This window comes from Dicentrarchus labrax, unplaced genomic scaffold (assembly GCF_905237075.1).
Source record: "Dicentrarchus labrax unplaced genomic scaffold, dlabrax2021, whole genome shotgun sequence".
NCBI classification, from domain to species: Eukaryota; Metazoa; Chordata; class Actinopteri; family Moronidae; genus Dicentrarchus; species Dicentrarchus labrax.
The window spans coordinates 3,050,163-3,070,530 of NW_026136723.1; the positions used below are offsets into that span (position 1 = coordinate 3,050,163).

Consider the following 20,368-nt stretch of genomic DNA (forward strand, 5'->3'; position numbering starts at 1 on the left):
AATCAACACAGCACTGTCTGGTTTCACTTCCTCCACCCACTGCAGCTCTACAATAATCGCCATCATTTCTGCAGCGTAAACTGATCAGGTCATCTTTTCCCAGTACTTACATTCATTGTTGGTATATTACTATACCTACCCTATCCTTCATCTTTTGACCCGTCTGTATAAATATCTAAATAACTGTAATACATTCCTGAACAAAATCTTATGACCGGGAGAAAAATTACAAGTATTTGCATTACAACCAGGTTGTAAGTAGAGCTTCAAAATGCCAAAAGAAGAAACAGGAGCAAGAGACAAAACAATAGAGGAGGCAATTTATTGAAAATTGCATTTAAACTCAAACAGGCTGTTCATCAGCTGATCAAAAGTTTAAGACCATAGCCTTAAAAAGTCCAAATCTGTGCAAAAATCTGGCTTTCATGTCATTTTCTATCAGGCATTCCCACTGTCATGACCACCTGATGGCAAAGGCAAAAAGGCTTTCTGTCTTTGAACGTGGCAGGATTGTTGAGCTGCACAAGCAAGGCCTCTCACAACGCGCCGAGGTTGGACGCAGTAAGACAGTCATTTTAAATTTCTTAAAAGATCCTGAGGGTTATGGGACAAAAAGGTCAAGTGTTAGACCCAAAACAATTTCCCCTGCGCTGAGCCGGAGGATCCAACGGGCTGTCCGTGAAGACACAGGCCGATCCTCAACCCAAATTAAGGCCCTTACTGATGCTGACTGTAGCGCAATAACCATCAGACAGCGTCTGCGACAGAAGGGCTTAAAGAACAAAAAACATCTTCAAAGGCCACGTCTCCTCCCACACCACAAACCTGCCTGTTTGTACTTTGCAAGGGAGCACCAAACATGGGACATTGAAAGGTGGAAGAAAGTTTTATTCTCTGATGAGAAAAAATTTAACCTTGACGGTCCTGATGGCTTCCAACGTTACTGGCATGACAAGGAGACCCCATTGGAAATGTTTTCTGGGCGGCACAGTGGAGGAGGCTCCATCATGATCAATGGAACAATGGAGCTTCAGGTTGTGCAGGGACGTCAAACTGCGACTGGCTATGTGGACATGTTGCAGCGGGCATCCCTCTTGACTGAGGGCCCTTGTCTGTGCGGTGATGATGGTCTTTCAACAGGACAACGCTGCAGTTCACAACGCCGCCTGACGAAGGACTTCTTCCAGGAGAATAACGTTGCTCTTTTGGACCATCCTGCATGTTCCCCTAATCTAAATCCCATTGAGAACGTTTGGGGATGGATGGCAAGGGAAGTTTACAAAAACGGACATCAGTTCCAGACCATGGATGCCCTTTGTGAAGCCATCTTCACCACATGGAGCAACATTCCCACCATCCTCCTGGAAACACTCGCATCAAGCATGTCTAAACGAATTTTTGAAGTGATCAACAACAACGGTGGGGCGACTCACTACTGAGTCCTTTTTTTGACACTTTTAGTTCTATTTTGGGTTTTTTTTATGGGCTAAACCTTTGATCAGCTGATGAACAGCCTGTTTGAGTTTAAATGCAATTTTCAATAAATTGCCTATGCTATTGTTTTGTCTCTTGCTCCTGTTTCTTCTTTTGGCATTTTGAAGCTCTACTTACAATCTTGTTATGTTCCACCAACGCGAAATGCGAATACTTGCTTCATTTTTCCCCCGGTCTTAAGATTTTGTTCAGGAGTGTATTTGCGTCTTATGAAGTGATGTGCCAGGTGTCGTTTCCCACTCTCTTCCCATTCTCTCTTTAATTCTTATTAGTTCTTTACACCATTAAATAAAGTAACAATTAAATGATTGTATGAATAATAATTAAAGAGAATCAAATCAGACAAACAAGAAATAGAAAACAAACCCGGTGCATTCATGGTGTTCTGCACGCTGTAATATTTTCCTCTGCTCCCATCTGTCCTGACATTTATTCATTATTTCATTCTTTGTTCCCTTTTATACTCTCACAAACTCTCCAATTTTCTTATAAGTTGGTCCCTTATATAGAAGCACAACTATTCTCCTTTAACTAACCCCCTCTCTGTAATCTGACCCCAAACACGGACAATCATTTTTGCACTGTTTGCACATTTTAAACTGTACATTTGACCTTTATATATATATTTATATATATTCTTAATATATTATATGTTCTAACAAAAGAAATTTCCGATTCTGATTCTGATTCTGATTCTGATTTTAAGTTGAACTGTCCAAAAATGTTTAAAGTTAAGTCCAGTAATGTTAAAAAACTGCAACTGAGAGTTGTCTCCACTGGTTGTGATTCCTCTGTCAGTCACTGCTGGATGAAGCTCTCCTCTCCACTCTACCTCCCAGTAACATGGCCCAGTCAGAGCTGATGCTGCTGCTTCAACCTCTCTGGATCATCAGGACACAGCGGATCCTCCAACACAACCTCCTTCATCACCGCTCACTGTTAATAAAACAACTTCCATCTGAGGAGAGAAGGAGACAGAGGACAGCAGAGATAAATCAGTGTTTACAGAGACTCCCTCCATCAGCACATCCAGTATAAAGAGCAGCAGGGACTTCAGTCCAGTTCAGACCAGCAGTGGAGCGGCTGTGTAGCGTAGCCTGCTTCCTTTCAGCTCTCATGGTAACGTATTGGAGTAAAAACACTGAGCTGAAGCTCACAGACCTGCAGACGCTGAATTACACAAATTTCACTGAAGTACACAGTGGAAATAAAGTGCTGAGAGTCCCTGAACGCATCATTACTGCAGAAACAGAGAGACATTCAGTGCCCACTGGAATGATGCATTTACTGCTGTTAAAAACTGAGGAAAGCAGCAAATACTCAATCTGTGTTCAGGCCATTACTGCTGGAACCAGCATGGACTGACTCAGACCCTCTACTGACCTCAGAGTCTGCAGTCTACAGTGTGGACTCTCCACAAGATCAGACAGCAGCTTCACTCCTGAATCCTTCAGCTTGTTGTTCCTCAGGTCCAGCTCTCTCAGATGGGAGGGGTTGGACTTCAGAGCTGAGACCAGAGAGGAACAGCTGATCTCTGACAAACTGCAGACCCTCAATCTGAATAAAGAATAAAAGATGTGAGTTTAGAAGACAATGTTCCTGCTTGAAATCATTCAGTGTTTAATAATCTGTTCAGAGCTGAAGTAGGTTTACAATGTACAAGTTTAGAAAATGGAAACTCCAAACACCTGAACCCAACAGGATGCAGCAATGGACTAAACCACAGAAGAAGAAAACAGCCTTTAGCATTAAGATACTCAGTGTGGATCAGTATAATATCAGCCTTATGTCTGCACTTTACTGTCAGCACAACTTTCACATCACATTCATCTCAGCACAGAAATGAAAAATGGTGTCTAACCTCAGAGTCTCCAGTCTACAGTGTGGACTCTCCAGAAAACCACACAGCAGCTTCACTCCTGAATCCTTCAGGTTGTTGTTACCCAGCCTCAGCTCTCTCAGATGGGAGGGGTTGGACTTCAGAGCTGAGACCAGATAATCACAGCTGATCTCTGACAACCTGCAGCAAATCAATCTGAATAAAGAATAAAAGATGAAGAATTAGGTTCAATTGTTAATGAAACACATCAGATCTACAACAGTAACAGAGAGTCAGTGAACTGACCCCAGAGTCTCCAGTCTACAGTGTGGACTCTCCAGAAAACCACACAGCAGCTTCACTCCTGAATCCTTCAGGTCGTTGTCACTCAGGTCCAGCTCTCTCAGATGGGAGGGGTTGGACTTCAGAGCTGAGACCAGATAATCACAGCTGATCTCTGACAACCTGCAGTCCCTCAATCTGAATAAAGAATAAAAGATGTCAGTTTAGAAGACAATGTTCCTGCTTGAAAGCATTCAGTGTTCAGGTTGCAAACTGTAAAATACAAAGGGTGAAAAAGAGCTCTCATTAATATTAATGACAACGTGCTGCTGCTTCAATAAAGACATAGTGACTTCAGCTCTTAACCTCTGCCAGCTCCACCAGTGGCTCCATCTATACAAACTCATGTTGTGAAGCCAAACACAAAGAAAAACCCACAGAAACTGATTGAAGGTTCCACTCAAGATGCCAAAGTTTACAAAGATACCAAATATGTCAGGATGGATTTTGGGGAAATGTGAACAAAAGACATCAACAATATTTATTTTAGGAATAGTGGAGTCATAAAATCAGCTTCAGTTTAAACTATTCAGTCAGTATAAGGAACATCATATAGCTTCATAACAATGTTGGAAAAAGTAAAAACTGAATGCATTTGTTATTGTCTGATAGTTGAAATAGAGATTATTGATTCATTCATTGTTTATGCATTTTTATTCCCATTTATTAAAACCATGATGTGGAATATCAGATTAAATCCAGAGCTGAAGAGGTTCACAGTGAATTATTCAGTGTAGATTCTTCTTGTTATATGAAGGTTTTAAATGTGGAGCTCAACATTGCTCTGCCACAGTCAATGGACTAAACCACTGAAGAAGAAAACAGCCTTTAGCATTAAGATACTCAGTGTGGATCAGTATAATATCAGCCTTATGTCTGCACTTTACTGTCAGCACAACTTTCACATCACATTCATCTCAGCACAGAAATAAAACATGGTGTCTGACCTCAGAGTCTCCAGTCTACAGTGTGGACTCTCCAGAAAACCACACAGCAGCTTCACTCCTGAATCCTGCAGCTTGTTGTTACCCAGCCTCAGCTCTCTCAGATGGGAGGGGTTGGACTTCAGAGCTGAGACCAGATAATCACAGCTGATCTCTGACAAACTGCAGTCCCTCAATCTGAATAAAAAATAAAAGATGTCAGTTTAGAAGACAATGTTCCTGCTTGAAATAATTCAGTGTTCAGGTTGCAAACTGTAAAATACAAAGAGTGAAAAAGAGCTCTCATTAATATTAATGACAACGTGCTGCTGCTTCAATAAAGACATAGTGACTTCAGCTCTTAACCTCTGCCAGCTCCACCAGTGGCTCCATCTATACAAACTCATGTTGTGAAGCCAAACACAAAGAAAAACCCACAGAAACTGATTGAAGGTTCCACTCAAGATCCCAAAGTTTACAAAGATACCAAATATGTCAGGATGGATTTTGGGGAAATGTGAAGAAAAGACATCAACAATATTTCTTTTAGGAATAGTGGAGTCATAAAATCAGCTTCAGTTTAAACTATTCAGTTAGTAGAAGCATCATATAGCTTCATAACAATGTTGGAAAAAGTAAAAACTGAATGCATTTGTTATTGTCTGATGGTTGAAATAGAGATTATTGATTCATTCATTGTTTATGTATTTTTATTCCCATTTATTAAAACCATGATGTGGAATATCAGATTAAATCCAGAGCTGAAGAGGTTCACAGTGAATTATTCAGTGTAGATTCTTCTTGTTATATGAAGGTTTTAAATGTGGAGCTCAACATTGCTCTGCCACAGTCAATGGACTAAACCACTGAAGAAGAAAACAGCCTTTAGCATTAAGATACTCAGTGTGGATCAGTATAATATCAGCAGTATGTCTGCACTTTACTGTCAGCACAACTTTCACATCATATTCATCTCAGCACATAAATAAAAAATGGTGTCTGACCTCAGAGTCTCCAGTCTACAGTGTGGACTCTCCAGAAAACCACACAGCAGCTTCACTCCTGAATCCTTCAGGTTGTTGATACCCAGCCTCAGCTCTCTCAGATGGGAGGGGTTGGACTTCAGAGCTGAGCCCAGATAATCACAGCTGATCTCTGACAACCTGCAGCAAATCAATCTGAATAAAGAATAAAAGATGAAGATAAAATCATTTAGAATCCTATTCATGTCGACACTGATCAGTAACATGCTGCTGATCTCAGTCCAGTCTGGATTTAGAGGATCAATACTGTATTGATCCTTCAAACAGCTGCATTTCTGTGTGTGTGTGTGTGTGTGTGTGTGTGTGTGTGTGTGTGTGTGTGTTTGTGTGTGTGTAGGATCAATATCAATGATCAGACATTATTTGTGGAAACACATTGAAATGAACAGAAAGTAAAGAAATATTTCTCCTTCAGTAAAGTTGATCAATGTAAACAAATATGAGTTCAGAGGATCTTCTGTATCCAGATGTGACCATTTACCAACAATGATAAACATTCATTTACTTCAACAACTAACAGTGGACATTTTCTACAGTTTCTATAAGAAAAAGTCTTTGTGACTGCAGACTAAATTTATTCAACAAATATGAAAATATGAACAAAAAGCAAATGTACGACTTTATGGGTGTAAATTATGTATGAACATAAATTAGGTTCAATTGTTAATGAAACACATCAGATCTACAACAGTAACAGAGAGTCAGTGAACTGACCCCAGAGTCTCCAGTCTACAGTGTGGACTCTCCAGAAAACCACACAGCAGCTTCACTCCTGAATCCTGCAGCTTGTTGTTACCCAGCCTCAGCTCTCTCAGATGGGAGGGGTTGGACTTCAGAGCTGAGACCAGATAATCACAGCTGATCTCTGACAACCTGCAGCAAATCAATCTGAATAAAGAATAAATGATGTGTTCAGGTTTTAAATGTGTAGCTCAACTTTGCTCGACTTTGTCATTATGTTATTATGCATCATCCAAATGTCGGCACAACATTCATACACCTATTCATGTTATTGATTCCGAACAATAAGATGCTGCTGATCTGAGTTTTCTTGTTTCTCATGACTTGACTTTAATTCTCTTCATTTTCTTCTAATAAAACAAGTATGTGTCATTTTATGAAAAACACTCCCAAAATGTCCAAAATTAATAAGACACTATGAAATATATGATAATTTAAGGAAACTTTAACACCTGTCTCAGCACTTCTGATACTCTTGATTCAATGTTCAGATTTAGATTATTTCAATTTCAATTTTCAATTTTATTTGTATAGCGCCAATTCATAACAGAAGTTATCTCAGGACACTTCAAATGGAGTAGGTCTAGACCGAACTCCTTATAACATTTACAGAGACCCAACAGTACCACCATGAGCAAGCACTTGGCGACAAGGGCAAGGAAAAACTGCCTGTTAAAAGGCAGAAACCTTGGACAGACCCTTCGGCTCTAGGTGGGTGGTCGTCTGCCTCGACCAGTTGGGGTGAGAGAGAGAGAGAGAGAGAGAGAGAGAGAGAGAGAGAGAGAGAGAGAGAGAGAGAGAGAGACAGAGACAGAGACAGAGACAGAGACAGATAGACAGACAGACAGACAGACAGACAGTTACACAGCAACAACAGTAGCAACAACTACACTAATATTAGTGACTGATGATGATGAACATGAGAGAGATGATGACGACGACAACAGCAACGATGGGGGACAATGAGCAGTGACAATAGTAATAATAGTAACTGTAGTAATAATAATAATAATAATAATAATAATAATAACAATAATATCAGTGATATTGGCAATGGCAATCTAGCAGGACCATGGCAGGAGGCTCCACCAGGATCCATGAGAACCTGCGAGACGAGAAAACACAAGTACTCCGGGGAAGAAGTTAAGTTAGTAACATGCATTAACGGGACATGAATGAGTGCAGAAAGAGAGAGAGAGGAAGAGAGGAGCTCAGTGCATCATGGGAAATCCCCCGATACTCTAGGCCTATAGCAGCATAACTAAGGGATGGTTCAGGACTCACCTGATCCAGCCCTAACTATAAACTTTATCAAAGAGGAACGTCTTAAGCCTACTGTGGAGAGGGTGTCTGCCTCCCGAACCACAACTGGAAGCTGGTTCCACAGGAGAGGAGCTTGGTAACTGAAGGCTCTGGCTCCTGTTCTACTTTTAGAGACTATAGGAACCACAAGTAGCCCAGCATTCAGAGAACGTAGTGTTCTAGTGGGGTAATAGGGTACTATAAGCTCTTTAAGATGGGGCCTGACCATGAAGAGCTTTATAGGTGAGGAGGAGGATTTTAAATTCTATTGTAAATTTTACATGGAGCCAGTGCAGAGAAGCTAGTACAGGAGAGATGTGATCTCTTTTCCTAGTTCCTGTCAGTACTCGTGCTGCAGCGTTTTGAATTAATTGGAGCATTTTAATGGACTTATTGGGGCAACCTGATAATAAAGAGTTGCAGTAATCCAGCCTAGAAGTAACAAATGCATGGATTAGTTTTTCTGCATCTGTCTGTGATAGTATGTGTCTAATTTTTAGTAGGCAGTCCTGGAGGTTTGCTTTATGTGGGAGTTAAATGACAAATCCTGATCAAAGATAACTCCAAGATTCCTGACAGTGGTGCTAGAGGCCAAGGTAATGCCATCTAGAGTAACTATATCTTTAGACAATGAGTCTCTAAGGTTTTTGGGGCCAAGAACAAGAATTTTGTTTCTTTCTGAGTTTAACATCAGAAAATTGCAGCTCATCCAGGATTTTATGTCCTTAAGACATGTTTGTAATTTAGATAATTGATTAATTTCATCGGGCTTGATCGATAGATATAACTGCATATCATCTGCATAACAGTGAAAGTTAATGGAGTGATTCCTAATAATGTTGCCTAAAGTGAGCATATATAAAAGTAAATAGTATTGGTCCAAGTACAGAACCTTGTGGAACTCCATGACTAAATGTAGTATTTATTGAAGATTCATCGTTAACATGTACAAACTGCGAGCGATCTGATAAATATGACTTAAACCAGCTTAGTGCGGTTCCTTTAATGCCAATTTGATGCTCAAGTCTCTGTAAAAGAATACCATGGTCAATGGTGTCAAATGCAGCACTAAGATCTAATAATACAAGTACAGAGACAAGTCCATTGTCAGAAGCAGTCAGAAGGTCATTATTAACTTTAACCAGAGCTGTCTCTGTGCTGTGATGAACTCTAAATCCTGACTGAAAATCCTCAAATAAACTATTGTTATGTAAAAAGTCACACAACTCTTTGGCGACTACTTTCTCCAGAATCTTAGAGAGGAAGGGAAGGTTAGAGATCGGTTTATAGTTGGCTAAAACCCCTGGGTCAAGAGTGGGCTTTTTAAGAAGGGGTTTAATTACAGCTACTTTAAAGGACTGTTGTACATATCCTGATAATAAAGAAAGATTAATCATATCCAGTAAAGAAGTGCCAATTAAGGGTACGACCTCTCTTTAAACAGCCTAGTTGGGATGGGGTCTAACAGACAGGTTGATGGCTTCGATGAAGAAATTATTGAAGTTAACTGATGAAGAAGGATAGCAGAAAAACATTCTAAATATATATATGATTTTACATTAGTTAAAGTTCCTGAACTTGGAGAGCCACTGATACCTGCTGAGGGCATTTGGTGATTAATTTTCTCTCTAATAGTAATAATTTTATTATAAAAGAAGCTCATAAAGTCATTGCTACTTAAGTTTATGGGGATATGTGGCTCAATAGAGCTGTGACTCTCTGTCAGCCTGGTTACGTACGTTATTCTCCTCTTCATCCTGCATTTGGAAATTTGTTTCACACTGTCTGTCTCTGTTCTCTTGTATGTGAGTTTGTGTGAGAAACTAACACACAACATGTATAAAAACTTTATTCCTGAAAATTTGTTGAACATTTATATATACCGTAAAACTTTGAATAGCCCGGGCGTTTATTTGCTTAAATCACTGAACTCCCCTGCTTTTTGCTATTTGGGAACAGTCCTTTAATTCCTTTAGCACTAAACTAGCTTCTCTTGAGTTTTGTTCAGCAAATTTGACAACTAACATGATGATTATGATGCTTCAGAGGTTTTTTTCCATCTCTCTTGTTTACCATGTTACTGGTAAGTCAGAATGAATTAACGTTATACTTTGTTGTTGATAGTTTTCGTAAAATATAGTGAATGATTGAATTGTGGAGAATCTATAACTGATCTAACGATGTGCATTATGTACATACTGACAGAGGTTTAAACATTTATATTTGTGTAGGAGATCGAAACGTCTTAAAACTCGCTCAAGCAGGCGACCTGGTGGGTTTTAAGAGGTTTTATACGAAAGATAATTTCTATAAAATCCAGACCAGGCCTCTATTGGAGACATGCATTTATTTGTCAAAACGTGTAGCCACACCAGGCTTTTAAATGAGACCTGCGTCTATTAGGGACCCTGCTTTTATTGGAAGATTTACGGTAGACGTATCTCACATTTAACATGATAAATACAGAATTGTTTAACAGCACTTTGAAGTACTAATCCTACACCTTTCTTAATAATATTACATACAGATTACACTGGGAGCCTAACTGTTCAGAGAGTAGAAAAAAGAAGTGTTGGGTGGTACTGTTGGGTCTCTGTAATTAATGTTAAAGAGTTCGGTCTAGACCTGCTCTATTTGAAAAGTGTCCTGAGATAACTTCTGTTATGAATTGGCGCTATACAAATAAAATTGAATTGAATTGAATTGAATTGATTTGTTATACCTGAAAGACATTTTAAACTTCTGTTATGGTATTAAATTTGGTAGATATACACTGTACAAGAGAAAAATACCTCAGAGTCTCCAGTCTGCAGTGTGGACTCTCCAGTCCAGCAAACAGCAACTTCACTTCTGAATTATACAGGGTATTGCAGCTCAGGTCCAGCTCTCTCAGATGGGAGGGGTTGGACTTCAGAGCTGAGGCCACGACTTCACAGTGAGTCTCTGAGAGTCCACATTCAGAAAATCTGTAAACACAGTGAATATAAAACTTAATGTATAAATCTGACATTGTATTATAAAAATAGACAAAATAGCATTTTGCATCACAAAGCATATTCACATAAGTGGGTCAGACTGAGCTGTCAGTCACTGATCACAAGGCTTGTGGTTTGAAAGTTGAGCTCCTCCTGTCCACATGTCAAAGTGTCCCTGAGGAAGATAATGAACCCCAAATTGTGGCTTTAGACAAAACTGTTTAAATGACTGTGATGTAAACATGTGTCGTATTTGGATTGACGTGGTGCTGTGATTTGTGTTAAACCTAACAACTTATTTTAACATGACGTTCACTGAGCTGTAAAATCACTGTAGGTTGTAACTGCACTCGTGTATTTGTGTGCATTTTGTGCATCTTGGAGAGATGGATCTTATTATGTTACTCCATTTGCTTTTCATCTCCTAATAAATGTATTAAATTACTCCTCTTGCATTAATAGTATAATTAGTGCTAAACATTGTAATATAATTTTATGTGTGATTCCAAACTGTTTAACAATTTTCTTCTCTGAACTTGGTGATGATAAAATCCCTCCACTGAACTGAACCTACTGAGCTCTTTTTTACTGACTGCAAATTCAATGAAACCCACAGTGCAAATGTTATGGAGTTAGATTTGTGTCTTTATTACATGCGAGAAAATAAATGATCTGACAGAAAAAAAAAATGTTTGAGAGAAAAAGTTATCACACTGATAGCAAAAAAACATTTTATGAGAGACAAAAAAAATATTTGAGAGAAAAAGTTTTCATACCAATAGCAAAAAATAATAATATTTGAGACTAAAAAAAGTTTTGAGAGTATTTTCTCATAGAACATAAAAAATATAAATTTGAAATTTTTAAAATTATTTCTGAGAAAAAAAAATCTCTCAAAATACTTTTTTAACTCTCAAATATATTTTTCTGCTATCAGAAATCAGTGTGAAAACATTTTCTCTCACAAAAAATGTGTTTCTCTCAAAACGTTTTTCTTCTCTTTCTCAAAGCCTAAGCCTTTGCTCTCGATGCAATTTCTTGCTCTCGTGTCAGGATTTTGCTCTCGCTGTGAAAATAATGTCATGGGCGGGGCCACGTTCCTATTGGGCAGTCGGGTGAGAATCGTCTTGGGAGTCGAACTGAATCATTACACCATTGTCGATTCACCGGCATAGATAGGTGCCTTAGTTGAGCGCAGAGACTCCAATGTTTGGCTAAGATGATGACACACACAACTCGATGGGTAGCTAGCTGAGCAAGTTGGTAATCAAAATCATTCCCATCATAGGAACGACTGTCTAGCACTAACAGGTTAGAGAGTAACAGATCAGAGGTATTAAAGGATGTTTGACTGGTTAGAGAGTAACAGATCGGGGCAAAGACTTAGGTTTTGAGAGAGAGAAGAAAAACGTTTTAAGAGAAACACATTTTTTGTGAGAGAAAATGTTTTCACACTGATAGCAAATAAATATATTTGAGAGTTAAAAAATTATTTTGAGAGATTTTTTTTTCTCAGAAATAATTTTAAACATTTCAAATTTATATTTTTTATGTTCTATGAGAAAATTCTCTCAAAACTTTTTTTAGTCTCAAATATTATTATTTTTTGATATTGGTATGAAAACTTTTTCTCTCAAATATTTTTTTTTCTCTCAGATCATTTATTTTCTCACATGTAATAAAGACACAAATCTAACTCCATAAAATGTGAGCTGCTAGTTACTGTAGAAAAATGGCACAGAACAGAAGCAGTCTGACAGTTTAGAAACTGATAATCTATATAATCTATATCCAGATGGAAAAGGTGAAAAAATGTGACACACTTTAAAAAACTGCTCTCTATCAGTGAACATTACTTTTTTGGCCTTTATTTGACAGAGATAGCTTGGAGACAGAAAGGGGCACAGACATGCAGCAAAGGGCCGCAGGTTGGACTCGAACCCAGGCCGCTGCATATATGGGTCGCCAGCTTTACTGACTGAGCTAACCGGGCACCCCAGTGAACATCACTAAAGTAAGTTTGGAATCTACCAGTTTACACAGCAGTCCATTCAAATAGTATCAGAGAGGGAGCTTCCTTACTGCTTATAAATAAAACAAATTTCTTCTTTTAGGAAAACTTAATTTATAATAATCACATCTGGACTTACACAGCCTTTCTGCAGTTCCTCACAGCTGGAATCAGTCTCTGTCGTCCCTCATCTGATGTGTTGTACTTCTTCAGGTCCAACTCATCCAGGACCTCCTCTGACATCTGCAGCATGTAGGCCAGAGCTGAGCAGTGGATCTCAGAGAGTTTCTTCTCTGATCTGTTCTCTGACTTCAGGAACTCTTGGATCTCCTGATGGACTGAGTGGTCGTTCATCTCCGTCAAACAGTAGAAGACGTTGATGCTTCGGTCAGGAGAGATATTATCACTGTTCATCTCCTTCAGGTTGTTGATGGCTCTCTGGATGGTTTCTGGACTGTTGTCCATCCGACCCAGCAGGCCTCCTAAGAGTCTCTGGTTGGACTTCAGAGAGAGGCCGTGAAGGAAGCGAACAAACAGGTCCAGGTGGCCATTATCACTCCTCAGGGATTTCATCATTGCTTCTCTCAGGAAGACATCCACAGTTGAATTAATGTGTTTTTTTCCCAACAAACCCTCCAGTACCTCTGTGTTCCTGTTGGTGTAACAGTGGAACATGTAGACTGCAGCCAGAAACTCCTGAATGCTCAGATGAACAAAGCAGTAGACTGTTTTCTGGAAGGTCACACTCTCTCTTCTGAAGATCTCTGTACAAACTCCTGAGTACACCGAGGCCTCTGTGACATCAAGACCACACTGCTCCAGGTCTTCTTGGTAGAACATGATGTTTCCTTTCTCCAGCTGTTCAAACGCCAGCCTCCCCAGCTTCAGAAGAACTTCCCTGTCAGCCTCCATCAGCTCCTGTGGACACGTCTCATGTCCCTCATCATACTTCTGCTTCTTCCTCTTTGTCTGAACCAGCAGGAAGTGTGAGTACATGTCAGTCAGGGTCTTGGGCAGCTCTCCTCTCTGGTCTGTAGTCAACATGTGGTCCAGAACTGTAGCAGTGATCCAGCAGAAGACTGGGATTAGACACATGATGTGGAGGCTCCGCGAGGTCTTGATGTGTGAGATGATCCTGTTGGACAGATCTTCATCACTGACTCTCCTCCTGAAGTACTCCTCCTTCTGGGCGTCTGTGAAGCCTCGTACTTCTGTTACCCTGTCAACACATTTAGGAGGAATCTGATTGGCTGCTGCAGGTCTGGAAGTTATCCAGACGAGAGCCGAGGGAAGCAGATTGCCCTTGATGAGGTTTGTCAACAGCACGTTGACTGAAGACTTCTGTGTGACGTCAGACACAACCTCATTGTTGTGGAAATCCAGTGAAAGTCTGCTTTCATCCAGGCCGTCAAAGATGAACAAAAGTTTACAGACAGCGAGCTGCTCTGCTGTGACCTTCTGTAATGTTGGATGGAAAACATGTAGCAGCCTGAGAAGACTGTACTGCTCATCTTTGATCAGGTTCAGCTCCCTGAATGAAAGCAGAACCACCAGACTGACATCTTGGTTTTCCAAACCCTCTGCCCAGTCCAGAGTGAACTTCAGCACTGAGAAGGTTTTTCCAACGCCAGCGACGCCGTTCGTCAGAACCACTGTGATGTGTCTCTGTTGGTCAGGTAAAGCTTTAAAGATGTTGTGGCACTTGATTGGAGTCTCATGGAAGGTCTTCTTCTTGGAAATTGTCTCAAGCTGCCTCACCTCATGTTGGGTATTAACGTCTTCACTCTGTCCCTCTGTGATGTAGAGCTCAGTGTAGATCCTGTTGAGGAGGGTTCCACTTCCTGGTGTATCAGTTCCTTCAGTGACACGTTCACATCTCTTCCTCAGACTGATCTTGTGTTCATCTAAAACCTCCTGCAGACCATCACCTACTAAAATGAAAAAAGTGTGATACAAAAAAATTTAAATGTAATGATCTAAGGATTATTTTCAATTCCACTGAAAAAATATCAATATAATATTTTATCAATTTAAGATCAAAATAAGAGAAGTAAAGGTTATAATGTCCAGTTTTGGGGAAATATCAGAAATGCTCCTTTTTTTCTCAACCAATGACTGTCTGTCGGTGTACATAATTAATTAATTGACGGCAAAGGTGAAAGGTTGAGCCACAGTAGATCATCGCAGCTCTTCATCTAAACACCTCACTGCGACTCCTTTAATATTTAAAACTGATATATTGATCAAATAATACAGAATATGTGTTTTGTTTGTAGACCTGTTTTTATTAAATAGGAACGCTAACAAAGCACTGTTAATCTCTGTGACAAATACACTCCATTTCCTATAGCTGTTTCACTATAAAAGCCAGTGCAGAAAGAACTGTTAAGTTTATATCAGCAGCAAATTAATAAAGCTCTGATCTGATGAAAGCAAGGTTAATTTATTTTGTATTTGTCTACAAGACAGGGTTGCACAATGAAATGCAAGAGGTAGTCCCAATCACTACATAAGGAAAAATAACTTTTTTTTCATAATGAGTGAACACATAGAGCTTTCTCTCTAGTCACCAGCACAGACACACACTTTAGTTTGAGGGAGGAGACCATCTCAGGTTGGCCCCTGTAAATGACCACTAGCTCATGAATGACAATTCATACTTTGCAGTCACGTGGTTACCATGGTTACCTGGCAGGCAAGAAACTTATATATTTACATATATCCGTCACCTTACACCGCACAAAAAATGAAAGCCTACAAAAGTATGGATAGCTATCTTTTTTTCAAGAGTGGATGGGTTAACAACGCTGTCGTATGGGAGGTGAAAAACAGGAATATCTTCATAATCAAAGCTAACGTGAGTACTAATGTTTGCATGTCTGTAGCTATACACAAAGTGACATCTGTTCCGTCGTGTGATGAAGTCTTCATCTGAATATGTACACCCTGCCTGCCGGCCAATGACAGCTTGATAAGTAGCGTTAGTTTAAAAAAAACCTTATGCCAACTAGACTGTATTATATATGACTAACAGGATGTCAGACATTGTAGCCTACCTGCTCATCCACTCCACATAGCATCAGACAACAGACAAGAGCAGCTGGGGCAGTGAAATGTCTTTAATCCTGTTAGCAATCTGTTAGGTTGTAACGTTAATGTAGTAGTAATAACTGTACCATAGTATGTATGCAAAGTAACTGTATGTAAGTAAGTAGACGCAGTACAACAGTAACGTGTACTGTAACATGTATTCTTCTTCTCATCATATATCAAATCACGTACATATGATATATATATACTTTTGTAAAGTAAAACTGGCGACGTCCTGGCAAGATCCTTGATTAGTTTACTGGGTTTCGTTGCTGGAGAACGATGTTCTTGCCCGCCAGCTAGTAGTTGTGACGTCACGTGAAAAGTATGAATTGACGACTGCAACTCACTCCAGGCTCGATCTGCCTGCATGTGCCATCTGGGCACCAACGGGCATATAGCTTCATACAGCTTAACAGTGTGCTTGGATAAGCAAAGGACTGCCTAGCCTTTGTTAATGTACATGAACTGAAGTGTATTGTTGTGATCATTTCCAGGGTTAACCTGAGGTTACTGTGTAATGTAAAATAAAAAACAAGACGTTTCACCTCACACATGCAGTTCAGAAGCTGGCAGTTTGAACTTGGCTTTATACCCTGCGGTAAGTTGGATGGTTCTGTCCTCCATGTCATCCATTTGTTCCTAAGAATGGACACCTCATTTTTTTCCCCCCTTTCTTAACTGTCAACAAATGGTGCCCCATGCGCAGCACAGTACTGTACGTATTTATTTATAATGTGCAATATTAATATTCAGCTCATTCAAAGTAATGCTGAATATCAGCATTACTTTTGAGTACGTCATATATGTCCAAGTCCCTCTTAATCACCCCTTAAATCCATCTATACTACCTCCTCACATTCCAGTGGTTAAATCTTTCAAGTATCTAGGTGTTGATATCCACCTCTCTTTACATCATCTATTTCCATGAAGAACTTCCAAAACATTTTAAGACGAGTAGAGGAAGACTTAAGTAGATGGACAAAACTCCTTAACTTGTTATCAGCTCAAATCTCCATAATTAAAATGGATATTCTACCCAAAGTAAACTTCTTTTCCAATATGATACCTTTGCTATTATTTATTTGCTGGTCGACAGTTTGGGTCAGTTTAGATGGTACTTTCAAAAAACAACATTTTGCATAAAATGTGTCTCACTCCTGGAAAGCTCCACTTGATGAAGTTAAAATGGGAACGTAGGGTCTTTTCTGCACGTGTACTGGAATTGCCCATAAGTAGTGTATTTTTGGAAAATGGTATCTATAACATTATCTTAAATTACTTAATATTAAAGTGCCATATTATCCTAAATTGCTCATACTGAATGATAACTCCGCTTTAAGCCTCTCATTTTATTAGACACACTTTTAGGCTGGTTTGACAGCGGCAAAAAAAATGTTAGCCCTCCGCTGGCAACCTCCTCATTCTCTCTCCCAGACTCTTTGGCTATAGTCTTTATTGGATATAGCATACATGGGGCTGCAACAAGAATGTATAATGTCAAACAATCAACTGCAGCCAGAATCAGTAGCATTGCTGCCAGTCACCATTTTCTTATTCTCATAGGATTATTATCTCATTATTGTTTCATAAGTCTGTTGACTTATGTTTACAATAAACACTGTTTGCAGATATGTGTTTATTGACTCCTCTATGTTTCCTCCCTTGAGCCAGGGTCCTTACATCAGATCCAGCCAGTGTGATTCTGTTTTTTCTGATTCACACTCCTCCCTTAATGAGAGGTTTACTTTAACATTATTAGGGCCCGAGCAGCAAATCCTGCAACATTTTTTGGCAATTTGCACTTGTCATATTTCAACAAAGTTAACAAGATCAATTTCAATGCATTCTAAAGACCATCATCATTAAACGTTGTGCTTGGGTCGTCACTGCTCGGGCCCTAATTAAATATATATCTTTTATTCAATATTTATCACACACACACACACACAAACGCACAAACACCTTGTGTTCTTTAGTTTAGTGCATTTAGTTAGATTATATATATATATTTTATGAAGGGATCCTTAAGCTATTGATATGATATATGATATTAATATAATTATTAATCAGAGTTCCAAATTAATAGTTTGGTGTATTTTATTAGACTGACTGACTGATTTTATGAGGCTATCATTTTCTTTAAAAGGTGGTTATTTATTATTATCTTTGATAATTCTGCCAAAATGAATTGATTGTAACTCCACAGAAGATGTTTTTAGACTGCAGACTGAATGTAGACGTTGAAGCTGTTCAGCTTATTTGATGAAGTTGTTCTTGCATGATACATTGTACACTGATTGTAAATCTCTACATAAACGTAATGTAATAAAAAATATAGAAGGTTCCATTTTTAAGATGTACAGTCTTACTTTGTACAGTGCTGGTCTGACAGTCTGTCTGCAGTTCAGGTCTTGTTCTGGATCTTTCTGCACACTCGGGCTCCGCAGAAACGTCACTACTCTTCCTTTCTCTGTGAAGACATTTCTTTATAACTAAAATGATTTGTTGTAGTTGAAAGATATGAAGACTTGGCCACTGACACCGACACTGTCCATGAGCAAAGCTTTTTCTTCAAATTACTTTTTCACCACTTGTTGCACAGTTAAGACTCATCTGTTGCATTATAACTGCTGATCTGAGGACATATGACTTTAAGTTCTGAAGTTTAAATTCTGAAATGGAGGTTCTCAAGTATTTTACTAAAGAAATACAATAAGATCCATTTAGTTTGAAACAATATCTGCACTAATAGTTCTGTATCATGAATATACATTTTTAGCAGAACACTTATCCTCAATGCATCATCTTCATCAGCTCAGTTTAAGGTATAAACTGTTCCTTAAAACGCTACAGTAGTGTCTGTTGTAAAACTGAACTAGCCTAGCACAATAACAGGACGTTAGTGCTTCAATGTGAAAAGCAAATTAGCTAGCAGCTGCCGGTCATTGTTTATCTGCAGATAAAATCATAAGAGACAAATCGATCAATAATCTGATTGTTCAATTGTTGTTGGCAAACACATTTTGGTAAAAAGTTTAATATTCAAACACAAAATCCACAGAAGGTCATATAAATGAATCAGTATCAGTTCTCTTACTTTGTGTCTGAGGGTGCAGGTTCATTACTGAAGTTTACAGAGAGATCTTTAGACCGGTCACTCTTCATAGACAGACAGCTGGACACTGCAGACTCTGCTCCGTCCTCCTCTTCCTCCACACAAACACTCATCTTCTGCTCTGAAGTCATTCTGAGAGTCAAACAGTAACACTGACTGTGAGCTCAGAGGACAAAAATCTGGAAACAATTAGTTTGTACATGAGTCTCACAAAGACTGAGAGAACAGGAAGTAACACACACACACACACACACACACACACACACAGTATACAGTCTAATAAAAGCAGTCAGAACTCTACCTGCTCTCTTTTCTTTCAGTCTGTTTGTGTTCTGGGTTACAGCAGGTCCACTGTGTCCACAGATGAATCAAACTGTTGAGTTCATTCTAACTTTCTTCTTTCTTCCTTCTACAGTCCACAGGGAGAAAACGGACTCAGACACCCTGCCTCACCCTGCTGGTTTCCTCTTTCTGACGTCGACTCAAAACGGAATCTGAAACTCAATATCCTCTACCACTCTGCTTCTCGACCCACCTACCCCTCCAAAGCCCTCAGAAACCACGAGCCTAACAACAGAATCAACAAATCCACATACATAGAAATTGTGTTACTCTGTGACTCTAATGGGAAACATATCAACATGACACGTCTGTTCCTGGCAATCTGTCAAACTCTGGAGCTCCACCACAGCAAAAGTAACAATATCCACATTACTTCCTCGATCAGACATTCCCCAAAACATTATCAACACCATTAACTCAGAGATCTTCAGGAGATGTAATCACCTCCCTAATGTGAATGTGGCACACCACAGTATAACAAAATACCAGCACCTGTATGATCACATCCATCTCAACACAAGCAACACTACCGCTCTTCCCAGGAGCACCACAGGTACCATCATCCTTCCCAGGAGCACCACAGTAATTAACAACAATTAAATAAACACTCACCCTGCCGGTTTCCTCCTTCTGCGGTCGACTCACAATGGAATCTGAAACTCTTTCACTTTCACGCAAGGTCCCCTCCTGTTCTCATGAGCCTCTATCAAATGGATAGTGTTGCTCCTCCCCTCCCCATTTACAGGAAATCAGGTTATCTGTGTGTGTGTGTGTGTGTGTGTGTGTGTGTGTGTGTGTGTGTGTGTTTGTTGTGTGAACTAAAGTGCTTTACACTAAATGAACTGAGCGTGTTCTTTTACAGACTGATGGTGGACACAGTTGAACATTAGCTCCTTCATGTCCCACTGGATCTGTAGCTTTCTGAGAGACAGTTTCCAACCGCCATAAAACACTTGTGGCCAAATGGCACTTGAATTGTTGCCATGCCGGGTGCACGCCTTCAAAGGTCGCTTTAGCACCCTCTAGAGGACATGGCCGGTGGAGTCCTGCCTCATATTGTGTTTGTCAACCCAAGCACATGGACAAGCAGCTAGGCTACATCAAGGCAGGGCTGGCAACCACTAATTACCACCTCAAGCTGCCTCCCGTTTGCCCTCATCAGGCCAGG

General features: G+C 39.6%; 1 protein-coding gene across 26 annotated transcripts in view; it reads right to left on the reverse strand.

Moving 5' to 3' along the window:
• Window positions 1-19,959, reverse strand: part of LOC127357972 (NACHT, LRR and PYD domains-containing protein 12-like) — a 20,479-nt gene extending 520 nt beyond the window's left edge. The window contains exons 1-13 of one of the 26 annotated variants that reach the window (XM_051390665.1): window positions 19,813-19,959; window positions 19,160-19,267; window positions 18,841-18,990; window positions 18,113-18,213; window positions 12,790-14,581; window positions 10,457-10,630; window positions 6,336-6,509; window positions 5,583-5,756; window positions 4,603-4,776; window positions 3,620-3,793; window positions 3,356-3,529; window positions 2,878-3,051; window positions 1-2,452 (exon numbers count right to left, since the gene is read on the reverse strand). The exon at window positions 1-2,452 is cut by the window's left edge and continues 520 nt beyond it. In XM_051390665.1, the coding sequence (XP_051246625.1) occupies window positions 2,434-2,452; window positions 2,878-3,051; window positions 3,356-3,529; window positions 3,620-3,793; window positions 4,603-4,776; window positions 5,583-5,756; window positions 6,336-6,509; window positions 10,457-10,630; window positions 12,790-14,581; window positions 18,113-18,213; window positions 18,841-18,989 (3,279 nt within the window). In that variant the 5' untranslated portion in view covers window position 18,990; window positions 19,160-19,267; window positions 19,813-19,959 and the 3' untranslated portion in view covers window positions 1-2,433. Of the gene's footprint in view, window positions 2,453-2,877; window positions 3,052-3,355; window positions 3,530-3,619; window positions 3,794-4,602; window positions 4,777-5,582; window positions 5,757-6,335; window positions 6,510-10,456; window positions 10,631-12,785; window positions 14,582-18,112; window positions 18,214-18,840; window positions 19,038-19,159; window positions 19,426-19,812 lie in introns of those variants that run through there. The other 25 variants (XM_051390667.1, XM_051390669.1, XM_051390663.1 and 22 more) reach the window with 25 other exon arrangements.
• Between the last annotated feature and the right edge of the window lie 409 nt (window positions 19,960-20,368).